The 23974-nt window shown below is 37.3% G+C and overlaps 1 protein-coding gene across 15 annotated transcripts in view; it reads left to right on the top strand.

Moving 5' to 3' along the window:
* Pfk (ATP-dependent 6-phosphofructokinase) overlaps nucleotides 1-23974 on the top strand; it is a 122914-nt gene that overhangs the window by 15168 nt on the left and 83772 nt on the right. For all 15 annotated transcript variants that reach the window (XM_070098592.1, XM_070098604.1, XM_070098593.1 and 12 more), the window contains 3 exons: nucleotides 4016-4084; nucleotides 4265-4370; nucleotides 6857-6982. In XM_070098592.1, coding sequence (XP_069954693.1) covers nucleotides 4016-4084; nucleotides 4265-4370; nucleotides 6857-6982 — 301 coding nt within the window. The remainder of the gene's footprint in view (nucleotides 1-4015; nucleotides 4085-4264; nucleotides 4371-6856; nucleotides 6983-23974) is intronic.

The following is a 23974-nucleotide window of genomic DNA, read 5'->3' as shown; positions in this document are numbered from 1 at the left end:
TAACCACTCTGTAATCCGGCAAACTCAGTAATCCGGCACACTACAGGTCCCAATGATGCCGGATTAGTGATGGCCGACCTGTACAATGCCTGTTTTCTGAAGGAGGGGCAGGGATATTGCAGTTTTGAGGGCCATCTGGATTGCGATGCCAACATGCTTCTGGCAAGACATTGAATGAATGACTGCATAAGTGTTTCTTCTACGGGTCATCCTACCTCAGTAGGAGATGGTTAGCACGTTAAAAAAAATTGTAATTATTATTATTATTATTATTTTTAATGTTAAAACATATATGGTAATATTTAGTATCATAAACAGAAAAAATCAATGTGATTTTGGTGTCGTTCGTCAGTACTGTAATTTTTACATACGTACATCTCTACACAAAAGTTAGATGTGAATAATATTTTATGAATTCTGTTCTTTACCAAGAAAATGGAATATACACGTGCAACGAGAGGAAGGGTCCACGTTAATTCTCATTTATAATTCAGCATATCAACGTGTACGTGGCTATAATTTACTTTATTGGAAATGCCATGAGGGGGAGATCTTGGCTGACTAATAACCTCATGGTTCCTCACCTGTTCTTGCAATTTTCATTAGTTTTTGGTGCAGGTGTGGGCTCTTGGTCCAAGGATTTGGAGCAACTCTCCCCTTGGATCAAACCTGATTACCTCTCATTCCTCAGGCTCTGTATTACTCTTATGGGTTTAGCACTTCCTTATGAATATAATAATTTTCATAACTATAATAATTGTAATTAATAATAACTATGTATAATTAATTATAATTATAATAATAATTATAATCATAATAATTATGTAGCTATAATGATCATAATAATAACTATAATAATAACTATAATAATAATAATAATAATAATCTGAGTTACAAAATATTTTTTAGCTTAGAATGTTAGAATAACTGGGTGAATGATATTAACCCTTAAACTGTCCAAACGTAGATCTGCGTTGACATGCGTAGCACTCCAACCTTTATTTTCCCCATTTGAAAGCGTGTAAAACAACGTAGATCTACGTTTGGAGCCCCCTGCACGTGAACGTAGATGTATGTTTGGACAGTTTAAGGGTTAATAGTTCCCTTAACTGAACAGTTGTATTGGTAAAAATGTATCAGTGTCTTCCACTTTAGAACTTCTAGTTTATGGCACTATCTGTATGGGTAAATATTTTTTAGTGGCTAGTTGCATAAATCAATACGATTTTGGATTTTATGCATCGTTAGAGTTCATCCCAAAACCGGGAGTGAGAATGAGAAATAAAAAGCAAGAGTAAATAAATATGCATATAAGTGTATGAGAGTAAATAAATACACATTTAAGTGTGTGTGCATGAGAGCATGTGCAAGAAAGCGTGCTTGAATAAGAGCCATTGATACAGTATGCATTTAAAATACTGTATAACTCTTCTATATTACTGTTTTGGTTGGTAGACAGCAGCCATCCTGTAATCTGTGTAAAATGAGAGTTTGTTAAATGTTTTGCATTCTGGCCAGATTGCCAGTCTTTTCTCTATCTTGCATTAAGACATAAGATGACAGGTAAATCTTACACATTTTTGCTTACATTCAGCATACACTTTCTTGTTTCTTAATAGCTCTTAGTCTTGTGATAGTTCCTTCCCAGCCTAGGAGGTCTTGTCTGAGATTGAACCTTGGGAGCAATAATCCCAGGAAGTGCTAACAAATAAAAGCAGTTGAATTAACATTTATTCTTTATTACCAGTTACTTTGTTACAATGTATCCAATAAACAGAAAGCCCATAGTCTGTACAACATATTGGGCAAAACCTTTAGTCTGGCTACAAGAACTACATAGTTTATTATTAAGTCTATGCATGGCATTAACAGGAAGTATAAAAGATAGAATACAGCAGTTTATAAAAAAAATTGTCTGGTTGAAAAAGGACAAGTGGAACTTATTAACTTACAAGATATTGTAATGCAATTTAATGATTTGTATGAGTCTGCCAGAGTCCAGCAATTACAGTCAGTTCTCTTATAAAGTTCCTCTGTTTAGGACAGATTTTCATAAATGTGATTGAAAAAGGTAAGCCTAAAATTTAATAGCACATGGAAAGCCCTTAATAGTACTGTACATGCTACTCCACGTTTGATGCACATTTTCAGCCATATATATGGAAAATTACCCTATATAGAGTAGCTTAATGAAAGTTATATGTTTTATATTTGCTGTATAGCAATAAAGGTCATGATTTTTTTAAGCTTTAGTGCAAAATATTTAAAAAATAATTATATTTATTCAAATTCAAATTTCTTTATTTCTTTGCAAGTAGTACATTGAGATTATGTATTTACAATAATGGGTTGCAGTGCAAAGAGAGCCTCTATTATGCCTAGGCATTATGGGCCGACTTAAATTATATCATAGTTGTACAGTAGTTCTATTAATTATAAGTGAATCTAATTTATATAAACTAAAGGATATATTCAAAAATGTTTTTTGTGAAACATGATTCAAATGCATGTTTGAAATAGTCATTACAGTCCATACAGTAGTATATGAAAGGTGGCTGTATGAAGCATAAAGAAACAGGAGAAAGGAGAAGACAAAAATAAGCACTTAAAATGTATTATTGCACTGTTCAAGAAAAATGTAGCAGACACAACATAGTACAGATACCTCCTCATGACCACAGGAGGGAGTCATTCATTATTCATAAGAACTTAAGACCATAAGAAAGGAGGAACACTGCAGCAGACCTACTGGTCCATGCAAGGCAGGTCCAATTCTCCTATGGCTCATTCCTTTAGGTGTTTCACCTAATCCAAGGAACTGGAGTAATTTCTCTGGATCAAACCTGATTACACCCCATTCTCCAGGCACTGTTTTATTCCTATGGGCTTATTGCTTCCCAGTAATATTAATAAAAAGAATAGTTAATACTATAATGTATACAATATATCATATTGTTGGTGCTTGTAAAGCTGGTCTTTGGCTACTTATTCATCTTTACATTTCAGCTATTGGCTAGTATAATACAGTTATCTAATTTTTACACCTTATGACATAAGCTCATTGTATATGTATCAGTATTATCTCTTTAAATCCTATTCGTACAATTATCATCAAGGTGACGTTAGCTTGTGTCTCACTTTGATACTATCATTCATACCATCACCACAGCAGCCTTAGTTACAGTGTTTGTCATAATTACTATTGTGGTTCTGCAGCTACATAACATCCCATCACTGGGCTCATTTCCAAATACTTGTTATGGTTACATTATTATTGACCACCACCACCTTGGTAAGTCCATCGGTTATGCAGTTAGTATAATAACAATCAATGTCATATCATCATTTGAATACTAATTAAGTGAGTGTCTGTGTTTAGAATAAGCTCTAACACTACCAAATATTGTATGATATAAAAACACATTAAGTACAGTACTGTACATGTAGTTATATGAGGCACAAACCCCAGTAAATGTCTTGACCTTTATTTTTTGAATTGAAATAATGTTGGATGCCTGCCTTGGAGTGCTGCCTTGTTGTGCTTGCTTGCTTTTCCCTGGGGGGGGGGGGAACTCGATGTTAGTGAAGCACTCTTGATTTAAGGAATCGGAGTAATCATTTCCCTTCTTCAGATCAAACCTGATTACTCCCGTTCCTCAGGTGCTGTATGAACTCTCCCTACAATTTTGCACTTTTCCATGACTATAATTTATTGCTTTTTTTGTGTAATACTCAATATTTTTTCTTCATAATACATGTATAGTCATTAATGAAATACATGTAGAGTAGAGCTAATTTACATTGGCATGCATGACATTTGATATGCAAAACAATGTACATATGATTAAGGTATGTTTTTTTGTGCACATATTAATTTATACTTAATGTATTTTATAAGTTGATCAGTAGGATTTTGCATGTCCAGGCTGTACTAATCAATTTTCAAATTAACTTAAGTGAAGATGCTGTGTAATTCTGCAGCTATTTATTATAATTAATGTGTACCCTCTTGCAGAGCCTGTTCAAGAGGCATAGGCACGAGGCTGCACCTTATGTTCCATACTCCTTCCAAAAGATTAAGTTGGTAAGTAGATACATAATTTTTTTTCTCCTGAATTTGTCATGACCAGTAACATGGAAATATACTTTACTATAGCACAGTAGTGTTGATTTTTTGAGCAAGAGTGAAAATTGCCATAAAAAAGAAGCCTATTATTTCAGTATTTAATCATGCCTTGTTCAGATTTATTTTCTATCATCTTAGGAAGCTGAAGCAAGACTCAACCAACCTGGAGTTCCAGTCAAGCCAAAGATACCCCATAATCAGGTCCAGAGGTATCTGAAGGAGTTTGCCGATGCAAAGGAAGCAGGTGAATGTCTGGTTACTGGTGTATGTTTATGTACAGGCAGACCCCACTCATACAGCAGGTTAGGTTCTGGGCTACTGCTGTAAAGCAAAAATCACTGTGAAGTGAAATCTAACTTTTTTCACTGTCAGATGCATATAAACACCTGATAGCATGTTTACACTATCATATATTAAGTGAGCAATGGAGCTAGGCCTAAAAAATGTATATGCAGCACACGTTACTTACCTTAAAATATTTTCGTCCTTAGCTTAAAGCGAGTGGTGAATATAGTTATTGTAGGAAGTCTGAATTAATAAAAACTAGGTACGTACACGTAATTGCATTAGTGAAATGCCATAAAGTGAAGTGCTGTAGAGCAGGGCCTGTCTGTATTTGAATACTGTACTTTTATTTAATACAACAGTACAATGAGAAGAGATAAAATACCATGATTAGGGTCAAACACTTACCAGATTTATGACTTTGTTGATTTTTAGAAACCTGGAGAGTATTAGAAACTAGGTTAGGTAAGGTAAGGTTCATCAGGAAACAAGACAAGTGTTTCCTGATGCGGGTCTTAGTCAGATGATGACCCGCCATTGGAGCTTTTGGTCATCTGACCAAGGCCTTCTGCTGGCTTAGCAGTCCACCCCTTTCAAAATTATGGTAATAAAGACTAGCTTTTTTCCCTAGCATCATTAACGAAATATTTTTGTTCTTTTACATGATGTGTAAAATTATGCAAATACAGTGGCATGTTGACTTATGAGTGCCCCAACTTATGAGTTTTCTGAGTTACAAGCCGTCACTTGGTAGATTTTTTGCATTGAGTTGTGAGCCAAAATCTGAGTAACAAGTGAGCTTCAGATAACCACCATTAGTTGGCGCAGAGAATGCCACGACATCCACCCAGCATCCCGCATCTCACTCTTCAGTGCACATGATTACCTCGCCATGGAAGCATCTCTCTTGTGTTGTGCTTGCGTTTTGTGCTTTTTGTGCAGTTATTTTGCCATATTTCTTTTTTCTAACCATGGGTCTTAAGAAAGTAAGGTCAAAGGACAGTGCTGAGAAGAAGAGGAGGATGATGGCCATTGAATTAAAGCATGAAATCATAGAAAAATACGAGCAAAGTATGCATGTAGTACTTCTACGATATGTACCATACTAAAGCAGGAGGAGTCGATAAAGGCTATAATGCCAGCCAATGGCGTTAAAATAATTTTGCAATAATTACGCAAATCAGCGTAAATGTCTCGATTAACCAGTAGTTTATGACGAACGAAAGCGACTGAAAAAGCACAAAACAAAATGAACTCCTCCATTCTCCTCTGCCCATCTTTTCCACCCTCCACCTCCGCCAGCATCTTCTGTTAGCCCAGGTCGTCTGATCTCCAAGGTAAATACACTTTATAAAACCAGTTTATTTCTTTAGTCTCTTTTATTATGTTTTATTATGTTTTTACACAATATTTCTTATTTATAAATACATTTTTCGTATTTAAAAACCTGTAAGAAAAAAATTTGGGTGTTTTTTTGGGGGCTGGAATGGATCAATGGCATTTCAATTAATTTCAGCAAGGAAAATTTATTTGATATACGAGCATGACTCACGAAATCATAATGACACGATTGCAAACAAACCATACCACGGACGGGATTTGAACCTGCGGTCAGAGAGTCTCCAGTGGCTAACGCGACGGTCTGGAGTTTTGAAACTCTCTGACCACGGGTTCAAATCCCGCCTGTGGTATGGTTTATATACGAGCAAATTGAATTATGGTAATGGAATGAATTAAACTCATAAGTCAAGGTATCACTGTATTGGTATATAGAAAGTAAGGTTCAAAAAGAATATTAATTGTTCTGTGTTTTTTTTTGGTAGGAAGTGGTCAATAATGTAGTCAAGTCAGTTGTGCAAGACAGGTATACAATACCGACAAGATGAAAGTTAAAACACTTGTGCAACATCTGGTTATCTTTATTATAGATGTTTCGCCATCCAGTGGCTTTATCAATACAGATTCTAGGACATAATTAGAAAACAGAAGAACTATATACCAAAGATGAGGTAATTAGTCTCTCAGCCTTGGAGGTGGTGCTGTAAACACCACCTCCAAGGCTGAGGGACTGATTACCTCATCTTTGGTATATAGTTCTTCTGTTTTCTAATTATGTCCTAATTAGCTAACTTTTTCTCTTTTATCACACCCTTTACTTCATCATTCCACCATATATATATGTACATATATGCTTTCATTGAATACTTTGTTGGAAAGATTCATAACAAAAGCTATTCACAACTGCAGTTTAGTTTACCTGGGTTTTATTAATCTGTTGCCCTTTCTTTAATAAGGGAGTAAGAGTCACTATTTTGTAACTTTCACCTTGTAAGAACAAGGCTACTGTATTCATATTAGGGAGTTTAGCATGTAGCATTTCCTTAAAAGTTTATTTTTAGAATCTATAGAGTCAAACCAATTTTTTTTTTTTTTTTTTTTTTTTAGGACGGTTTGCACACCTGCCCCCAGATCAACTTGAGAGGCTTGAGGAGGAGGTGAAGACAGCAGCAGCAGACTCTGATAAATCAAAAGACCTTGAAGAGTTTCTGAGAGCTGTCCGTGAGGATCAAGGTAAGACAAATAGTAAGAAAAATTAAATTAGATAGTAATTCTGTTAACAAATAAAAGTAGATACTGTATATACTGGTATATAAAGAACTCTGAATGAGGAGGTACAAAGTATTGTAAGGAAATGAACAACGAGTATTCGAGTACAACTGGAGTGTAAAAATTTATTCTTAAAAAACTTGAATATGAAGAAGGAAAGAAATATCAGTTTATGCAAAATACGTACATAAAAAGTGGTGTTCTGTGAGGTAAGTTCATTCAAGATTGGAAATGCATCATAGTCAAACAAATTGCCTTGAATATGGAAAACTAGGTAACCCAGTCTCATCAACAAGTGAGTTAACCCCTAGATCTCATACACAACATGCACATAGGAGAAAGAAACTTATGATGACATTTTGGTCCTACTTGGACTTAAACTAGTCACACACTAACACTCGAAGGTAGGGGACTCGCCAGTATATACATGTATGTGAGGAGGGCAGGGAAGGGAGAAAGAGCGATAGAAAAAATAAAAAGAAGGAAGCAGAGATAGTAGTGGAAGTAGTACTAGTAGTTGACTCACGAAATCGTCATGACACGATTGCAAACAAACCATACCCCAGCCGGGATTGAACCCGTGGTCAGAGAGTCTCAAAACTCCAGCCCGTCGCGTTAGCCACTAGACCAACTAGCCACAATAAGATTCGTCCAACTAGGTATATTTCTACACCATAGGAAGGTTAGCACAGGCACCACTGTGACCACAAATGCAAGTTTTTACAGACGAATCTCCAGCTAGCGTGGCCGTGATGAACTCTAGCTCAAGCCCCTTCACTGCCGTCAACATGACTCACGAAATCGTAATGACACGATTGCAAACAAACTCCAGCCCGTCGGGTTAGCCACTAGACCAGCGACGGGCTGGAGTTTTGAGACTCTCTGACCGCGGGTTCAATCCCGGCCGGGGTATGGTTTGTTTGCAATCGTGTCATTATGATTTCGTGAGTCATGTTGACGGCAGTGAAGGGACTTGAGCTAGAGTTCGTCACGGCCACACTAGCTGGAGATTCATCTGTAAAAACTTGCGTATGTGGTCACAGTGGTGCCTGTGCTAACCTTCCTATGGTGTAGAAATATACCTAGTTGGACGAATCTTATTGTGGCTAGCTGGTCTAGTGGCTAACGCGACGGGCTGGAGTTTTGAGACTCTCTGACCGCGGGTTCAATCCCGGGCGGGGTATGGTTTACTAGTAGTTGTAGTGGGTAGGAGGAGAAGCAGTTGTGGTACAAGAGTCAGAGTTTAATGAATGAAGGTAATAGTAATAATGGATCTCCATAATGAAGAGTTAGGCCTTCACTACCTGTTTGGGGTTTTGTGTACATCTGGTGGTTGAGGAAAGGGGTTTCTTTTTCTGTTAGTTGAGGCTCTGTTTCCTACTGAATTGTGGTCTGGATGTGTGTTAAGTAGGCCTAGTTCTATCTTTCCTTCCTTGGATGGCACCAGGAGTAAATCTTTGTTGGCAGTGGATAGGGAACTGTACTAGAAGAACTTTGGTAATAACTTTTTCTAACTTCCTCACACAGAGATGGAAAGATAATCTCTTAAGAAATTTTCTGTTTCAAAGGAAAATGCAAACCATGAAAAGAAGGAAAGATATCATTGTGGGGAAATGTTACTAGTGGGATCTCATGAGGCTCTACTTTTCCAGTAAAATTTGTAATTATAATGAGTGACTTGTCAAGAGGAATAAAAATTTCCATGTAAAGCTATAAACCTCCCCCCCTCCCCCCAATTTTGTGGGTTTTACTAGAATAGAGGTTCTGCAAATCTCAAATTTGTGAATGATACAAAAAATGAACATTATGTTTTCTATTTTTTGTATTGTATATTAAATGAATTTAAAATAACTAATAATACTGTTCAATTAACTTACCTTTGCTGATGATTGAGTGCTCTTTTAAAATGCTAAGTGATAGTGGTGATAGTGATGATAACTTCACGGTCAGTCAGTTGGATGATTCATCTGCAGAATCGCCCATTTCTGAGGTATTATTTATGAAAGATAACACTTTAGCACCTGTTGAACTGATGGTCAAACATTTCAAATCTTTTTCTCATTTTTCCTTACATCATTAACACCAACCACAGCTGCACTCTCACCCTTAGCCCTCATATCTAATAACTTCACTTTTCTTCCTAATTTCATCACCTCTTTCTTTCTCTTAGGAGCAGACCCACCTTTGCCACTCATGCTTCGTTTGAGCCATGATCAACGCTAGAACACTACTGTTATCCACAGATATACGTATATAAAGAGATAATCATGCCTGCTGGCATGGGGAGATATGTTTCCAACTGGGGAGTACCAAAACATTGTGGGTTCAGCTAAGCAGTAAGCATTGGAAGGCTGCAATACACAGATATGATGACTGCATCAACAATAATACACACCAAAAATATCCCTTGCTTTGGCTTTACCGTTCGTATTTCCTAAAGTATTAATTGACAAGAACATGTACAATATTATAATTTGTATGATAGATAAAAGACAAAATAAAATTTAATTTCCGTCAGATTTTCATTCCCCGCAAAAATCCATGGATGATTGAGCCTATTCTAGGATTGCCCGTCAGTAAAGATTTTACATAATGGAATCCTGCAAATTAGGAACCCTGCAAATTTGGGGAAGGGGGTGTAACTATATATGATTGTAAATAATGTGATTTGGATAAATTGAGCAAATAGATCTACAGATGGATGAAAAAATACTGTAAATACAGATACTTTCATGTATAGTAGTAGAAATAAGAGAAAGTGATTATACGCTACATAAAGGGCATAGCTTGTGATAAAATATTGAGTTTCAGACAGTGTATGTTCAATTGTATGTATGCTATCCTCAACTGGTAGGTAAAATAGGCTACCCCAATAAAACCTCCCTATCCATCAACCATTAGGTTTGAGGGTATTTCGGTATTTTTGGTATCCAGACCAGAGCTTTGGTGAGATGGGTAAGGAAGAAGGATGGGTAAGGATAGAAATTTTGGAAAAGGGTGGGAGGGGGGAGAGAGGTAGGATATAAAAGGTAAGTGGCCCAACCACTTTGGTGTAATTTAAAAAGTGTACGTGAAATGATATTCTTTAAAAGGTATAAGACTAACCCATCAGAGTCACATAGATATAACAGAATATAAGTACATGACTCTGAATTGGTAGTAATTATACAAGTTGCAATTTTTTTTTTTTTTTTTTTTTTTTTTTTTTTGCGATTGCACAACGGATATTTATGCGACAATGAAGGCAATAATTTTCTGGCCAGTTTATAGAATTCCGTGACAATGGCTTCTTACAGGTGGTGTCCAGCCATATTAAATAGCATAATTTTTACATTAGATTGTTATATAAGATGTCTCCCTAATTGGGGGCGATGATGTTCTCAGTATACATAGAAGGGTTCTGGTGTTACCCAATTTTGAGGGTATAACTCTAGGAAAATATATAAAAATTTACAAAGAAATGCACCTAATCAAAAACCAATTAATGTGACATTTTATTGTGGCAACGTTTCGCTCTCCAGGAGATACGTCAAGTCGTAATGGCTTGACAAAGCTCCTGGAGAGCGAAATGTTGCCACAGTAAAATGTCACATTAGTTGCACTTGTGTCCTTTTACTTTACATATTGTCGGTAATTCTACCAGCATATATATATAATCAAAAACTAATTAAAACATGGTGATAATGAATGTATTGGGGCCACTCAGATGCTACCTAACCCCTACCCCATTGGCAATAAATTGCTAGCTTATGCATTAAAGTTAAAAGAAATTGACGAAGTACAATATCATTATGATATTATTAGAAATTAATTAAATGCTATAAAAATATATTTTTATGATCGCATCACTAATATCTGTTGCTGTGTACTTCATGTGCTGAGAATCATTGGTATATTTAAAAATCGAAGCTTTTATGTTAAGTATTTCTATGTGTATAGGTCATTTTCATGCTTTCACATTAAAATAATGGAAGTTTTACAATTTGTGCAGTACAATGAGGGGGAGGAAGCTCACATTATCAGTGGTTTTCCATCTTGAAGAAAAATGTGATCCCTGCATCTTGTGAATAGGCTAATACAGCAGATAGCTGTTTTCCATTTTGTCTTGTCCTTTTCTCTTAATATATTTTAATTTTTCTTCTTTGCTTGCTTGTATTTGTTTGATAGAACAACTTTTAGTTGGCAATTTTTTCTACAAGCAAATAATGGTTGCTACACTTCTATGTTAGCTAAGCTAAAACATTTCAAATACAGTGAATGTTTTTGGTGCTCCTGCTGGAGTAAAAATACTGTATTAGCACTAAGAAGATCTTGAATTATTGGAAGATAATGTATGTGATCATGCAGCTTAAGGATGAAGAGCTCAGAAGATAATGCATGTGATCATGCAGCTTAAGAATGAGCTCAGAAGATAATGCATGTGATTATGCAGCTTAAGGATGAGGAGCTTGTAAAGGACCAAAGCAATTACAGTGGACCCCTGAGTTTCATGATTAATCCGTTCCAGAGAGTCTGCCGAAAGTTGGAATTCGCAAATGTTGAAACCATACCACAGGCGGGGATAGAACCTGCGATCAGAGAGTCTCAAAACTCCAGACCGTCGCCTTAGCCACTGTTTCATCTGGAGTTTTGAGACTCTGATCGCGGGTTCTATCCCCACCCATAGTATGGTTTGTTTGCAGTCGTGTCATTACGATTTCGTGAGAAATGTTGAAACCATTTTTCCCATAAGAAATAATGTAAATCCAATTAATCTGTGTCAGACATCCAAAAGTATAAACAAAAAAAATAAATTTTATAGAGAACTATATTCCATGGCTTATTTATCTATCACAATTCATCTAATATTACATAATAAACATTATTAATAACATAGAAACATGATATATACTCTAGAATAAATAAAATATGTCATTACATATGTGAGGAGTAAGTGGTGGTGATGTTAGGTTTATAAGGGCCACTGAGAGAAGTTGTACATATTAGTGGTAGGCAGCAGCAGAAGCCACCAACACAATTCACACAAACAATGCATGTAATTTATAAATAAAAAATATTTACACTTTAATTTATAAAAGGGAAATCTTTCTTCTTTCTTTCAACACACTGGCTGTATCCCACAGAGGCAGGGTGGCCCAAAAGTAAAAATAAAAGTTTCTCCTTTCACATTTAGTACTATATACAGGAGAAGGGGTTACTAGCCCCTTGCTCCCGGCATTTTAGTCGCCTCTTACGACACGTATGGCTTATGGAGGAAGAATTCTGTTCCACTTCCCCATGGAGAATAAAAAGGAAACATTTACAGTTTATAAATAAGAAATATTTACATGTACTGTACCTTGGAGATGCTGGCATTGGTTTAGGGTGGTGGAAGATAGGCAGGGCAGCGTATGTTTGCCAGTACCCTATATGCCTCAAACAACAATGGAAGAGTCAGTTTTATGTCGTCCTTTTTCTATTGCTTAATCGCTTAACTTTTTTACTACACAATACTACACTTCATCACTGGCTTGCGCTATAGCCTTTATTAACTCCTGCTGCTTTAGTATCATACATATCATAGAATCACTGAAGATGGTATATCCTCCCCTCTCTCTGCCTCCTCCACTTTGGTACTTTGCAATGAGTTTTTTCTTGAATTCTATTGTTTCTCACCTTCTTTACCAAAGGGCTGGCACTAGAAGCTTTCTTTGGGCCCATGGTGGCTTATTTAGCAGTTTCAAGCACCAAAAACAATCGATTATTACAAAATGTGTTATATGAAAGCCTGGAGTGATGGTCACTCGCGCAGAAACAATGCCACACTGACACTCTGATTGTTGTGTGGGAGCCTTTGTGTACACCTGGCCGCTCCCGGCCGCAAGGACGTGTTCTGTACGACGGACGAATCGCAAGGCAAATCATGAACTGTGAGGCTTTATTTTGACGAAAAAAGTTGCTGAAGGTTGAAATTCACGAAGCTCGAGGCTCACAAAACTTGGGGGCCCACTGTATTGGGCTATTCATAGATTGTTGGACAAATCTTATTTTTCTCTAAGTTATAACTAATAATTTTGCAGTTTATTATGTTTACTGTTGTAATTTGCAAAACATAGGGAAGGGGAAGGGTCTTTGATTTACAAATATCAGAGTTACAAACATTTGCAGTTGCTAACAAAGCACTTAGGAACTAAAGTTTTACAAAATGCCGAGTTGCATTGAGAGAGAAATCCATTATACTTTGGTTTCCTATGGAAAACTAAGTTTCTGGTTAAAACTTCTCATTTATTAGCTGAAATTGTGGGACTAACTCCCTAGTACTATACTTTCATAAAATTTCATATGTCCTCTTGGGAAGCTGCTAGTGACTCAGTCAAGGTCCTCTTATAGAGTAAATCAATCACCTAGACAAAGTGTGCCTATACAGTATTAATTACCTTTTGCTCATTGGAAGTTAAATCGAGTAGCTAGATAGTGCTCACATTGAGCAAAATGCCATTTCTAATAAAGACTTGTTCAGTCGACGTCTCTTCTAATTGCTATGTTTGGGTTTATTGTCTTTGTTTCATATAACTATTTGCTGATTTGTGAGCTGTTCATATTTGTATGCAGATGTGTTAGTGTTTTTCTTAAACTTCATGGTAATCTACCTGATCAGGATTAATTTGTTCTTTTATAAATGGGTTACCTTTAACTCTTAAACTGTCAAAACGTAGATCTATGCTTCCGCGCGTAGCACTCCGACTTTGATTTTCTCCATAAGAAAGAATGTAAAAAAAAAGTAGATCTATGTTAAATAACAAAAAAAGGCACAATACCGTGACTGGAACGATACGCAAATAACCCGCACATAAAAAAGAGAGAAGCTTACGACGACGTTTTGGTCCGACTTGGACCATTTACAAAGTCACAGTGACTTTGTAAATGGTCCAAGTCGAACGGAAACGTCATCGTAAGCTTCTCTCTTTTTTATGTGCGGGTTATTTGTGTATAAGATCTATGTTCCGAGTGCTATGCGAGCAAACGTAGATCTACGTTTGGACAGTTTAAGGTTTAACTTCAAATTTTCCACATTGTAGTTAGCATAATAATAATAGATATTACTTCAAAATGCATTTCACATCATGAAGTACCTTGTAGCTGCATGGTCCAAGAAAGTACATTACTGCTGTAGTAGGATATGTATAATTTCTTCCATATGTAGTCATTGATACTACCAAAACCTTGTTGTTCTAAAATGGAGTGATGATTGACTCATTGACTCATCAGTCTTTATAAAAAAAATCCTTTGTGATTTATGTACATATTATGTATAAAACATTAACATAAAAGTGGAATAAAAATGAAGTAAATGCTGGTCATTAGTGCAAATGAACCCAAAATGAGATGGAAAATAAAATGGAATGTTGTATATTTTGGCCTCACGGCAGGTCCCTCTTTGATGTAAAAGTAGACGAGAGATGACGACTATGTACAAGGCAGGCCATATCACCCAAGTCTTATTATTAAATTATATATTTTTTTTTTTTTCAACAAGTCGGCAGTCTCCCACCAAGGCAGGGATATATATATATATATATATATATATATATATATATATATATATATATAGTAGGGGTAGCAGTAATGTTAAATGATCAGTTATGGAAGGAGAAAAGAGAATATGAATGTGTAAATTCAAGAATTATGTGGATTAAAGTAAAGGTTGGATGCGAGAAGTGGGTCATAATAAGCGTGTATGCACCTGGAGAAGAGAGGAATGCAGAGGAGAGAGAGAGATTTTGGGAGATGTTAAGTGAATGTATAGGAGCCTTTGAACCAAGTGAGAGAGTAATTGTGGTAGGGGACTTGAATGCTAAAGTAGGAGAAACTTTTAGAGAGGGTGTGGTAGGTAAGTTTGGGGTGCCAGGTGTAAATGATAATGGGAGCCCTTTGATTGAACTTTGTATAGAAAGGGGTTTAGTTATAGGTAATACATATTTTAAGAAAAAGAGGATAAATAAGTATACACGATATGATGTAGGGCGAAATGACAGTAGTTTGTTGGATTATGTATTGGTAGATAAAAGACTGTTGAGTAGACTTCAGGATGTACATGTTTATAGAGGGGCCACAGATATATCAGATCACTTTCTAGTTGTAGCTACACTGAGAGTAAAAGGTAGATGGGATACAAGGAGAATAGAAGCATCAGGGAAGAGAGAGGTGAAGGTTTATAAACTAAAAGAGGAGGCAGTTAGGGTAAGATATAAACAGCTATTGGAGGATAGATGGGCTAATGAGATCATAGGCAATGGGGTCGAAGAGGTATGGGGTAGGTTTAAAAATGTAGTGTTAGAGTGTTCAGCAGAAGTTTGTGGTTACAGGAAAGTGGGTGCAGGAGGGAAGAGGAGCGATTGGTGGAATGATGATGTAAAGAGAGTAGTAAGGGAGAAAAAGTTAGCATATGAGAAGTTTTTACAAAGTAGAAGTGATGCAAGGAGGGAAGAGTATATGGAGAAAAAGAGAGAGGTTAAGAGAGTGGTGAAGCAATGTAAAAAGAGAGCAAATGAGAGAGTGGGTGAGATGTTATCAACAAATTTTGTTGAAAATAAGAAAAAGTTTTGGAGTGAGATTAACAAGTTAAGAAAGCCTAGAGAACAAATGGATTTGTCAGTTAAAAATAGGAGAGGAGAGTTATTAAATGGAGAGTTAGAGGTATTGGGAAGATGGAAGGAATATTTTGAGGAATTGTTAAATGTTGATGAAGATAGGGAAGCTGTGATTTCGTGTATAGGGCAAGGAGGAATAACATCTTGTAGGAGTGAGGAAGAGCCAGTTGTGAGTGTGGGGGAAGTTCTTGAGGCAGTAGGTAAAATGAAAGGGGGTAAGGCAGCCGGGATTGATGGGATAAAGATAGAAATGTTAAAAGCAGGTGGGGATATAGTTTTGGAGTGGTTGGTGCAATTATTTAATAAATGTATGGAAGAGGGTAAGGTACCTAGGGATTGGCAGAGAGCATGCATAGTTCCTTTGTATAAAGGCAAAGGGGATAAAAGAGAGTGCAAAAATTATAGGGGGATAAGTCTGTTGAGTGTACCTGGTAAAGTGTATGGTAGAGTTATAATTGAAAGAATTAAGAGTAAGACGGAGAATAGGATAGCAGATGAACAAGGAGGCTTTAGGAAAGGTAGGGGGTGTGTGGACCAGGTGTTTACAGTGAAACATATAAGTGAACAGTATTTAGATAAGGCTAAAGAGGTCTTTGTGGCATTTATGGATTTGGAAAAGGCGTATGACAGGGTGGATAGGGGGGCAATGTGGCAGATGTTGCAAGTGTATGGTGTAGGAGGTAGGTTACTGAAAGCAGTGAAGAGTTTTTACGAGGATAGTGAGGCTCAAGTTAGAGTATGTAGGAAAGAGGGAAATTTTTTCCCAGTAAAAGTAGGCCTTAGACAAGGATGTGTGATGTCACCGTGGTTGTTTAATATATTTATAGATGGGGTTGTAAGAGAAGTAAATGCGAGGGTCTTGGCAAGAGGCGTGGAGTTAAAAGATAAAGAATCACACACAAAGTGGGAGTTGTCACAGCTGCTCTTTGCTGATGACACTGTGCTCTTGGGAGATTCTGAAGAGAAGTTGCAGAGATTGGTGGATGAATTTGGTAGGGTGTGCAAAAGAAGAAAATTAAAGGTGAATACAGGAAAGAGTAAGGTTATGAGGATAACAAAAAGATTAGGTGATGAAAGATTGAATATCAGATTGGAGGGAGAGAGTATGGAGGAGGTGAACGTATTCAGATATTTGGGAGTGGACGTGTCAGCGGATGGGTCTATGAAAGATGAGGTGAATCATAGAATTGATGAGGGAAAAAGAGTGAGTGGTGCACTTAGGAGTCTGTGGAGACAAAGAACTTTGTCCTTGGAGGCAAAGAGGGGAATGTATGAGAGTATAGTTTTACCAACGCTCTTATATGGGTGTGAAGCGTGGGTGATGAATGTTGCAGCGAGGAGAAGGCTGGAGGCAGTGGAGATGTCATGTCTGAGGGCAATGTGTGGTGTGAATATAATGCAGAGAATTCGTAGTTTGGAAGTTAGGAGGAGGTGCGGGATTACCAAAACTGTTGTCCAGAGGGCTGAGGAAGGGTTGTTGAGGTGGTTCGGACATGTAGAGAGAATGGAGCGAAACAGAATGACTTCAAGAGTGTATCAGTCTGTAGTGGAAGGAAGGCGGGGTAGGGGTCGGCCTAGGAAGGGTTGGAGGGAGGGGGTAAAGGAGGTTTTGTGTGCGAGGGGCTTGGACTTCCAGCAGGCATGCGTGAGCGTGTTTGATAGGAGTGAATGGAGACAAATGGTTTTTAATACTTGACGTGCTGTTGGAGTGTGAGCAAAGTAACATTTATGAAGGGATTCAGGGAAACCGGCAGGCCGGACTTGAGTCCTGGAGATGGGAAGTACAGTGCCTGCACTCTGAAGGAGGGGTGTTAATGTTGCAGTTTAAAAACTGTAGTGTAAAGCACCCTTCTGGCAAGACAGTGATGGAGTGAATGATGGTGAAAGTTTTTCTTTTTCGGGCCACCCTGCCTTGGTGGGAATCGGCCGGTGTGATAATAAAAAAAAATAATAAAAAAATATATATATATATATATATATATAATACATACATACATACATACATACATACATACATACAGTGGACCCCCGCATACCGTTGGCATCACATACCGTTTATTCCGCATACCAACCACTCCAAAACTATATCCCCACCTGCTTTTAACATTTCTATCTTTATCCCATCAATCCCGGCTGCCTTACCCCCTTTCATTTTACCTACTGCCTCACTAACTTCCCCCACACTCACAACTGGCTCTTCCTCACTCCTACAAGATGTTATTCCTCCTTGTCCTATACACGAAATCACAGCTTCCCTATTTTCATCAACATTTAACAATTCCTCAAAATATTCCCTCCATCTTCCCAATACCTCTAACTCTCCATTTAATAACTCTCCTCTCCTATTTTTAACTGACAAATCCATTTGTTCTCTAGGCTTTCTTAACTTGTTAATCTCACTCCAAAACTTTTTCTTATTTTCAACAAAATTTGTTGATAACATCTCACCCACTCTCTCATTTGCTCTCTTTTTACATTGCTTCACCACTCTCTTAACCTCTCTCTTTTTCTCCATATACTCCTCCCTCCTTGCATCACTTCTACTTTGTAAAAACTTCTCATATGCTAACTTTTTCTCCCTTACTACTCTCTTTACATCATCATTCCACCAATCGCTCCTCTTCCCTCCCGCACCCACTTTCTTGTAACCACAAACTTCTGCTGAACACTCTAACACTACATTTTTAAACCTACCCCATACCATTTGTGAAGCATATATGTGAACAGTATTTAGATAAAGGTAGGGAAGTTTTTATTGCATTTATGGATTTAGAAAAGGCATATGATAGAGTGGATAGAGGAGCAATGTGGCAGATGTTGCAAGTATATGGAATAGGTGGTAAGTTATTAAATGCTGTAAAGAGTTTTTATGAGGATAATGAGGCTCAGGTTAGGGTGTGTAGAAGAGAGGGAGACTACTTCCTGGTAAGAGTAGGTTTTAGACAGGGATGTGTAATGTCACCATGGTTGTTTAATATATTTATAGATGGGGTTGTAAAGGAAGTAAATGCAAGGGTGTTCGGGAGAGGGGTGGGATTAAATTTTGGGGAATCAAATTCAGAATGGGAATTGACACAGTTACTTTTTGCTGATGATACTGTGCTTGTGGGAGATTCTATAGAAAAATTGTAAAGGTTAGTGGATGAATTTGGGAATGTGTGTAAAGGTAGAAAGTTGAAAGTGAACATAGAAAAGAGTAAGGTGATGAGGGTGTCAAATGATTTAGATAAAGAAAAATTGGATATCAAATTGGGGAGGAGGAGTATGGAAGAAGTGAATGTTTTCAGATACTTGGGAGTTGACGTGTCGGCGGATGGATTTATGAAGGATGAGGTTAATCATAGAATTGATGAGGAAAAAAGGTGAGTGGTGCGTTGAGGTATATGTGGAGTCAAAAAACGTTATCTATGGAGGCAAAGAAGGGAATGTATGAAAGTATAGTAGTACCAACACTCTTATATGGGTGTGAAGCTTGGGTGGTAAATGCAGCAGCGAGGAGACGGTTGGAGGCAGTGGAGATGTCCTGTTTAAGGGCAATGTGTGGTGTAAATATTATGCAGAAAATTTGGAGTGTGGAAATTAGGAAAAGGTGTGGAGTTAAGAAAAGTATTAGTCAGAGGGCAGAAGAGGGGTTGTTGAGGTGGTTTGGTCATTTAGAGAGAATGGATCAAAGTAGAATGACATGGAAAGCATATAAATCTATAGGGGAAGGAAGGCGGGGTAGGGGTCATCCTTGAAAGGGTTGGAGAGAGGGGGTAAAGGAGATTTTGTGGGCAAGGGGCTTGGACTTCCAGCAAGCGTGCGTGAGCGTGTTAGATAGGAGTGAATGGAGACGAATGGTACTTGGGATCTGACGATCTGTTGGAGTGTGAGCAGGGTAATATTTAGTGAAGGGATTCAGGGAAACCGGTTATTTTCATATAGTCGGACTTGAGTCCTGGAAATGGGAAGTACAATGCCTGCACTTTAAAGGAGGGGTTTGGGATATTGGCAGTTTGGAGGGATATGTTGTGTATCTTTATATGTGTATGCTTCTGGAATGTTGTATTCTGAGCACCTCTGCAAAAACAGTGATAATGTGCGAGTGTGGTGAAAGTGTTGAATGATGATGAAAGTATTTTCTTTTTGGGGATTTTCTTTCTTTTTTGGGTCACCCTGCCTTGGTGGGAGACGGCCGACTTGTTTTTGAAAAAAAAAATATATATATATATATATACATGTATATATACAGTGGCCCCTGGTTAACGATATTTTTTCACTCCAGAAGTATGTTCAGGTGCCAGTACTGACCGAATTTGTTCCCTTAAGGAATATTGTGAAGTAGATTAGTCCATTTCAGACCCCCAAACATACACGTACAAACGCACTTACATAAATACACTTACATAATTGGTCGCATTTGGAGGTGATCGTTATGCGGGGGTCCACTGTATATATATAATATATATATATATATACAGTGGACCCCCGGTTAACGAACTTTTTTCATTCCAGTAGTATGTTCAGGTGCCAGTACTGACCGAATTTTTTCCCATAAGGAATATTGTGAAGTAGATTAGTCCATTTCAGACCCCCAAACATACACGTACAAACGCACTTACATAAATACACTTACATAATTGGTCGCATTTGGAGGTGATCGTTAACCGGGGGTCCACTGTATATATATATATATATATATATATTTTTTTTATATTTTTTATTATCACACCGGCCGATTCCCACCAAGGCAGGGTGGCCCGAAAAAGAAAAACTTTCACCATCATTCACTCCATCACTGTCTTGCCAGAAGGGTGCTTTACACTACAGTTTTTAAACTGCAACATTAACACCCCTCCTTCAGAGTGCAGGCACTGTACTTCCCATCTCCAGAACTCAAGTCCGGCCTGCCGGTTTCCCTGAATCCCTTCATAAATGTTACTTTGCTCACACTCCAACAGCACGTCAAGTATTAAAAACCATTTGTCTCCATTCACTCCTATCAAACACGCTCACGCATGCCTGCTGGAAGTCCAAGCCCCTCGCACACAAAACCTCCTTTACCCCCTCCCTCCAACCCTTCCTAGGCCGACCCCTACCCCGCCTTCCTTCCACTACAGACTGATACACTCTTGAAGTCATTCTGTTTCACTCCATTCTCTCTACATGTCCGAACCACCTCAACAACCCTTCCTCAGCCCTCTGGACAACAGTTTTGGTAATCCCGCACCTCCTCCTAACTTCCAAACTACGAATTCTCTGCATTATATTCACACCACACATTGCCCTCAGACATGACATCTCCACTGCCTCCAGCCTTCTCCTCGCTGCAACATTCATCACCCACGCTTCACACCCATATAAGAGCGTTGGTAAAACTATACTCTCATACATTCCCCTCTTTGCCTCCAAGGACAAAGTTCTTTGTCTCCACAGACTCCTAAGTGCACCACTCACTCTTTTTCCCTCATCAATTCTATGATTCACCTCATCTTTCATAGACCCATCCGCTGACACGTCCACTCCCAAATATCTGAATACGTTCACCTCCTCCATACTCTCTCCCTCCAATCTGATATTCAATCTTTCATCACCTAATCTTTTTGTTATCCTCATAACCTTACTCTTTCCTGTATTCACCTTTAATTTTCTTCTTTTGCACACCCTACCAAATTCATCCACCAATCTCTGCAACTTCTCTTCAGAATCTCCCAAGAGCACAGTGTCATCAGCAAAGAGCAGCTGTGACAACTCCCACTTTGTGTGTGATTCTTTATCTTTTAACTCCACGCCTCTTGCCAAGACCCTCGCATTTACTTCTCTTACAACCCCATCTATAAATATATTAAACAACCACAGTGACATCACACATCCTTGTCTAAGGCCTACTTTTACTGGGAAAAAATTTCCCTCTTTCCTACATACTCTAACTTGAGCCTCACTATCCTCGTAAAAACTCTTCACTGCTTTCAGTAACCTACCTCCTACACCATACACTTGCAACATCTGCCACATTGCCCCCCTATCCACCCTGTCATACGCCTTTTCCAAATCCATAAATGCCACAAAGACCTCTTTAGCCTTATCTAAATACTGTTCACTTATATGTTTCACTGTAAACACCTGGTCCACACACCCCCTACCTTTCCTAAAGCCTCCTTGTTCATCTGCTATCCTATTCTCCGTCTTACTCTTAATTCTTTCAATTATAACTCTACCATACACTTTACCAGGTACACTCAACAGACTTATCCCCCTATAATTTTTGCACTCTCTTTTATCCCCTTTGCCTTTATACAAAGGAACTATGCATGCTCTCTGCCAATCCCTAGGTACCTTACCCTCTTCCATACATTTATTAAATAATTGCACCAACCACTCCAAAACTATATCCCCACCTGCTTTTAACATTTCTATCTTTATCCCATCAATCCCGGCTGCCTTACCCCCTTTCATTTTACCTACTGCCTCACGAACTTCCCCCACACTCACAACTGGCTCTTCCTCACTCCTACAAGATGTTATTCCTCCTTGCCCTATACACGAAATCACAGCTTCCCTATCTTCATCAACATTTAACAATTCCTCAAAATATTCCTTCCATCTTCCCAATACCTCTAACTCTCCATTTAATAACTCTCCTCTCCTATTTTTAACTGACAAATCAATTTGTTCTCTAGGCTTTCTTAACTTGTTAATCTCACTCCAAAACTTTTTCTTATTTTCAACAAAATTTGTTGATAACATCTCACCCACTCTCTCATTTGCTCTCTTTTTACATTGCTTCACCACTCTCTTAACCTCTCTCTTTTTCTCCATATACTCTTCCCTCCTTGCATCACTTCTACTTTGTAAAAACTTCTCATATGCTAACTTTTTCTCCCTTACTACTCTCTTTACATCATCATTCCACCAATCGCTCCTCTTCCCTCCTGCACCCACTTTCCTGTAACCACAAACTTCTGCTGAACACTCTAACACTACATTTTTAAACCTACCCCATACCTCTTCGACCCCATTGCCTATGCTCTCATTAGCCCATCTATCCTCCAATAGCTGTTTATATCTTACCCTAACTGCCTCCTCTTTTAGTTTATAAACCTTCACCTCTCTCTTCCCTGATGCTTCTATTCTCCTTGTATCCCATCTACCTTTTACTCTCAGTGTAGCTACAACTAGAAAGTGATCTGATATATCTGTGGCCCCTCTATAAACATGTACATCCTGAAGTCTACTCAACAGTCTTTTATCTACCAATACATAATCCAACAAACTACTGTCATTTCGCCCTACATCATATCGTGTATACTTATTTATCCTCTTTTTCTTAAAATATGTATTACCTATAACTAATTGTAAGTTATGATATATATATATATATATATATATATATATATATATATATATATATATATATATATATATATATATATATATATATATATATATATATATATATATATATATATATATATATATATATATATATATATATATATATATATATATATATATATATATATATATATATATATATATATATATATATATATATATATATATATATATATATATATATATATATATATATATATATATATATATACACACATATATATATATATATACATATATACATATATACATACATACATACATACATACATACATATGCATGCATGCTGTGATATAAACCTTATTAATTTTGAAAAAGGTAACATTAAGTAATTTAGCAAAACAATTCAGACCAACAATGACACCGTCTATTTAAAAAATTCCGAAGAATAATATGCTGGAACAAATGACTTCACGGCAATGATGTTTCAGTATCAGATTTCCATTGGCCTTGTGAGATGTTGAAATGGGGTTGTGATGCAGTCATAGCTGACTTGAGGAGCTTGTGCCTAAATATTTAATTTGTTCTTCTCACAATTAAAGCAACTTTCCAGCTAATTGTAAGTTATGATTTTTATTTATGCTGGAAATGTCTAGTGTCTTATTTATGGAATGTGGAAAATGTACCATAATCCCTACTTGCACCGAAATAGTATTTCATTACTCAGAATAAAATAGGTAATTGTGTGAACAGTGATTTTAATAAAAATATCTTTGATATATCTAGGGTATATAAAGTGTATGAAATGTAACCTATATAAGCTTCTTGCCTTGTATGTTTTACAGTTTGCTGAAGGAGGCTAGAGTGAGGCCGAAATGGAAACTATTTTTTCCTCCATGTGGGTTTATTTGTGCATTAAAACAACATAAGTTGAGCTAATTAAATGCTTACTAATGGCATCAATTTAAAATGCTTTTTTTTTTTTTTTACCATTTTAATAAGTTCAATTTG

Source organism: Cherax quadricarinatus, chromosome 63 (assembly GCF_038502225.1).
Source record: "Cherax quadricarinatus isolate ZL_2023a chromosome 63, ASM3850222v1, whole genome shotgun sequence".
Classification (NCBI taxonomy): domain Eukaryota; kingdom Metazoa; phylum Arthropoda; class Malacostraca; order Decapoda; family Parastacidae; genus Cherax; species Cherax quadricarinatus.
The sequence above is the reverse complement of the archived record's forward strand: the minus strand, read 5'-3'. Positions and strand labels throughout refer to the sequence as shown.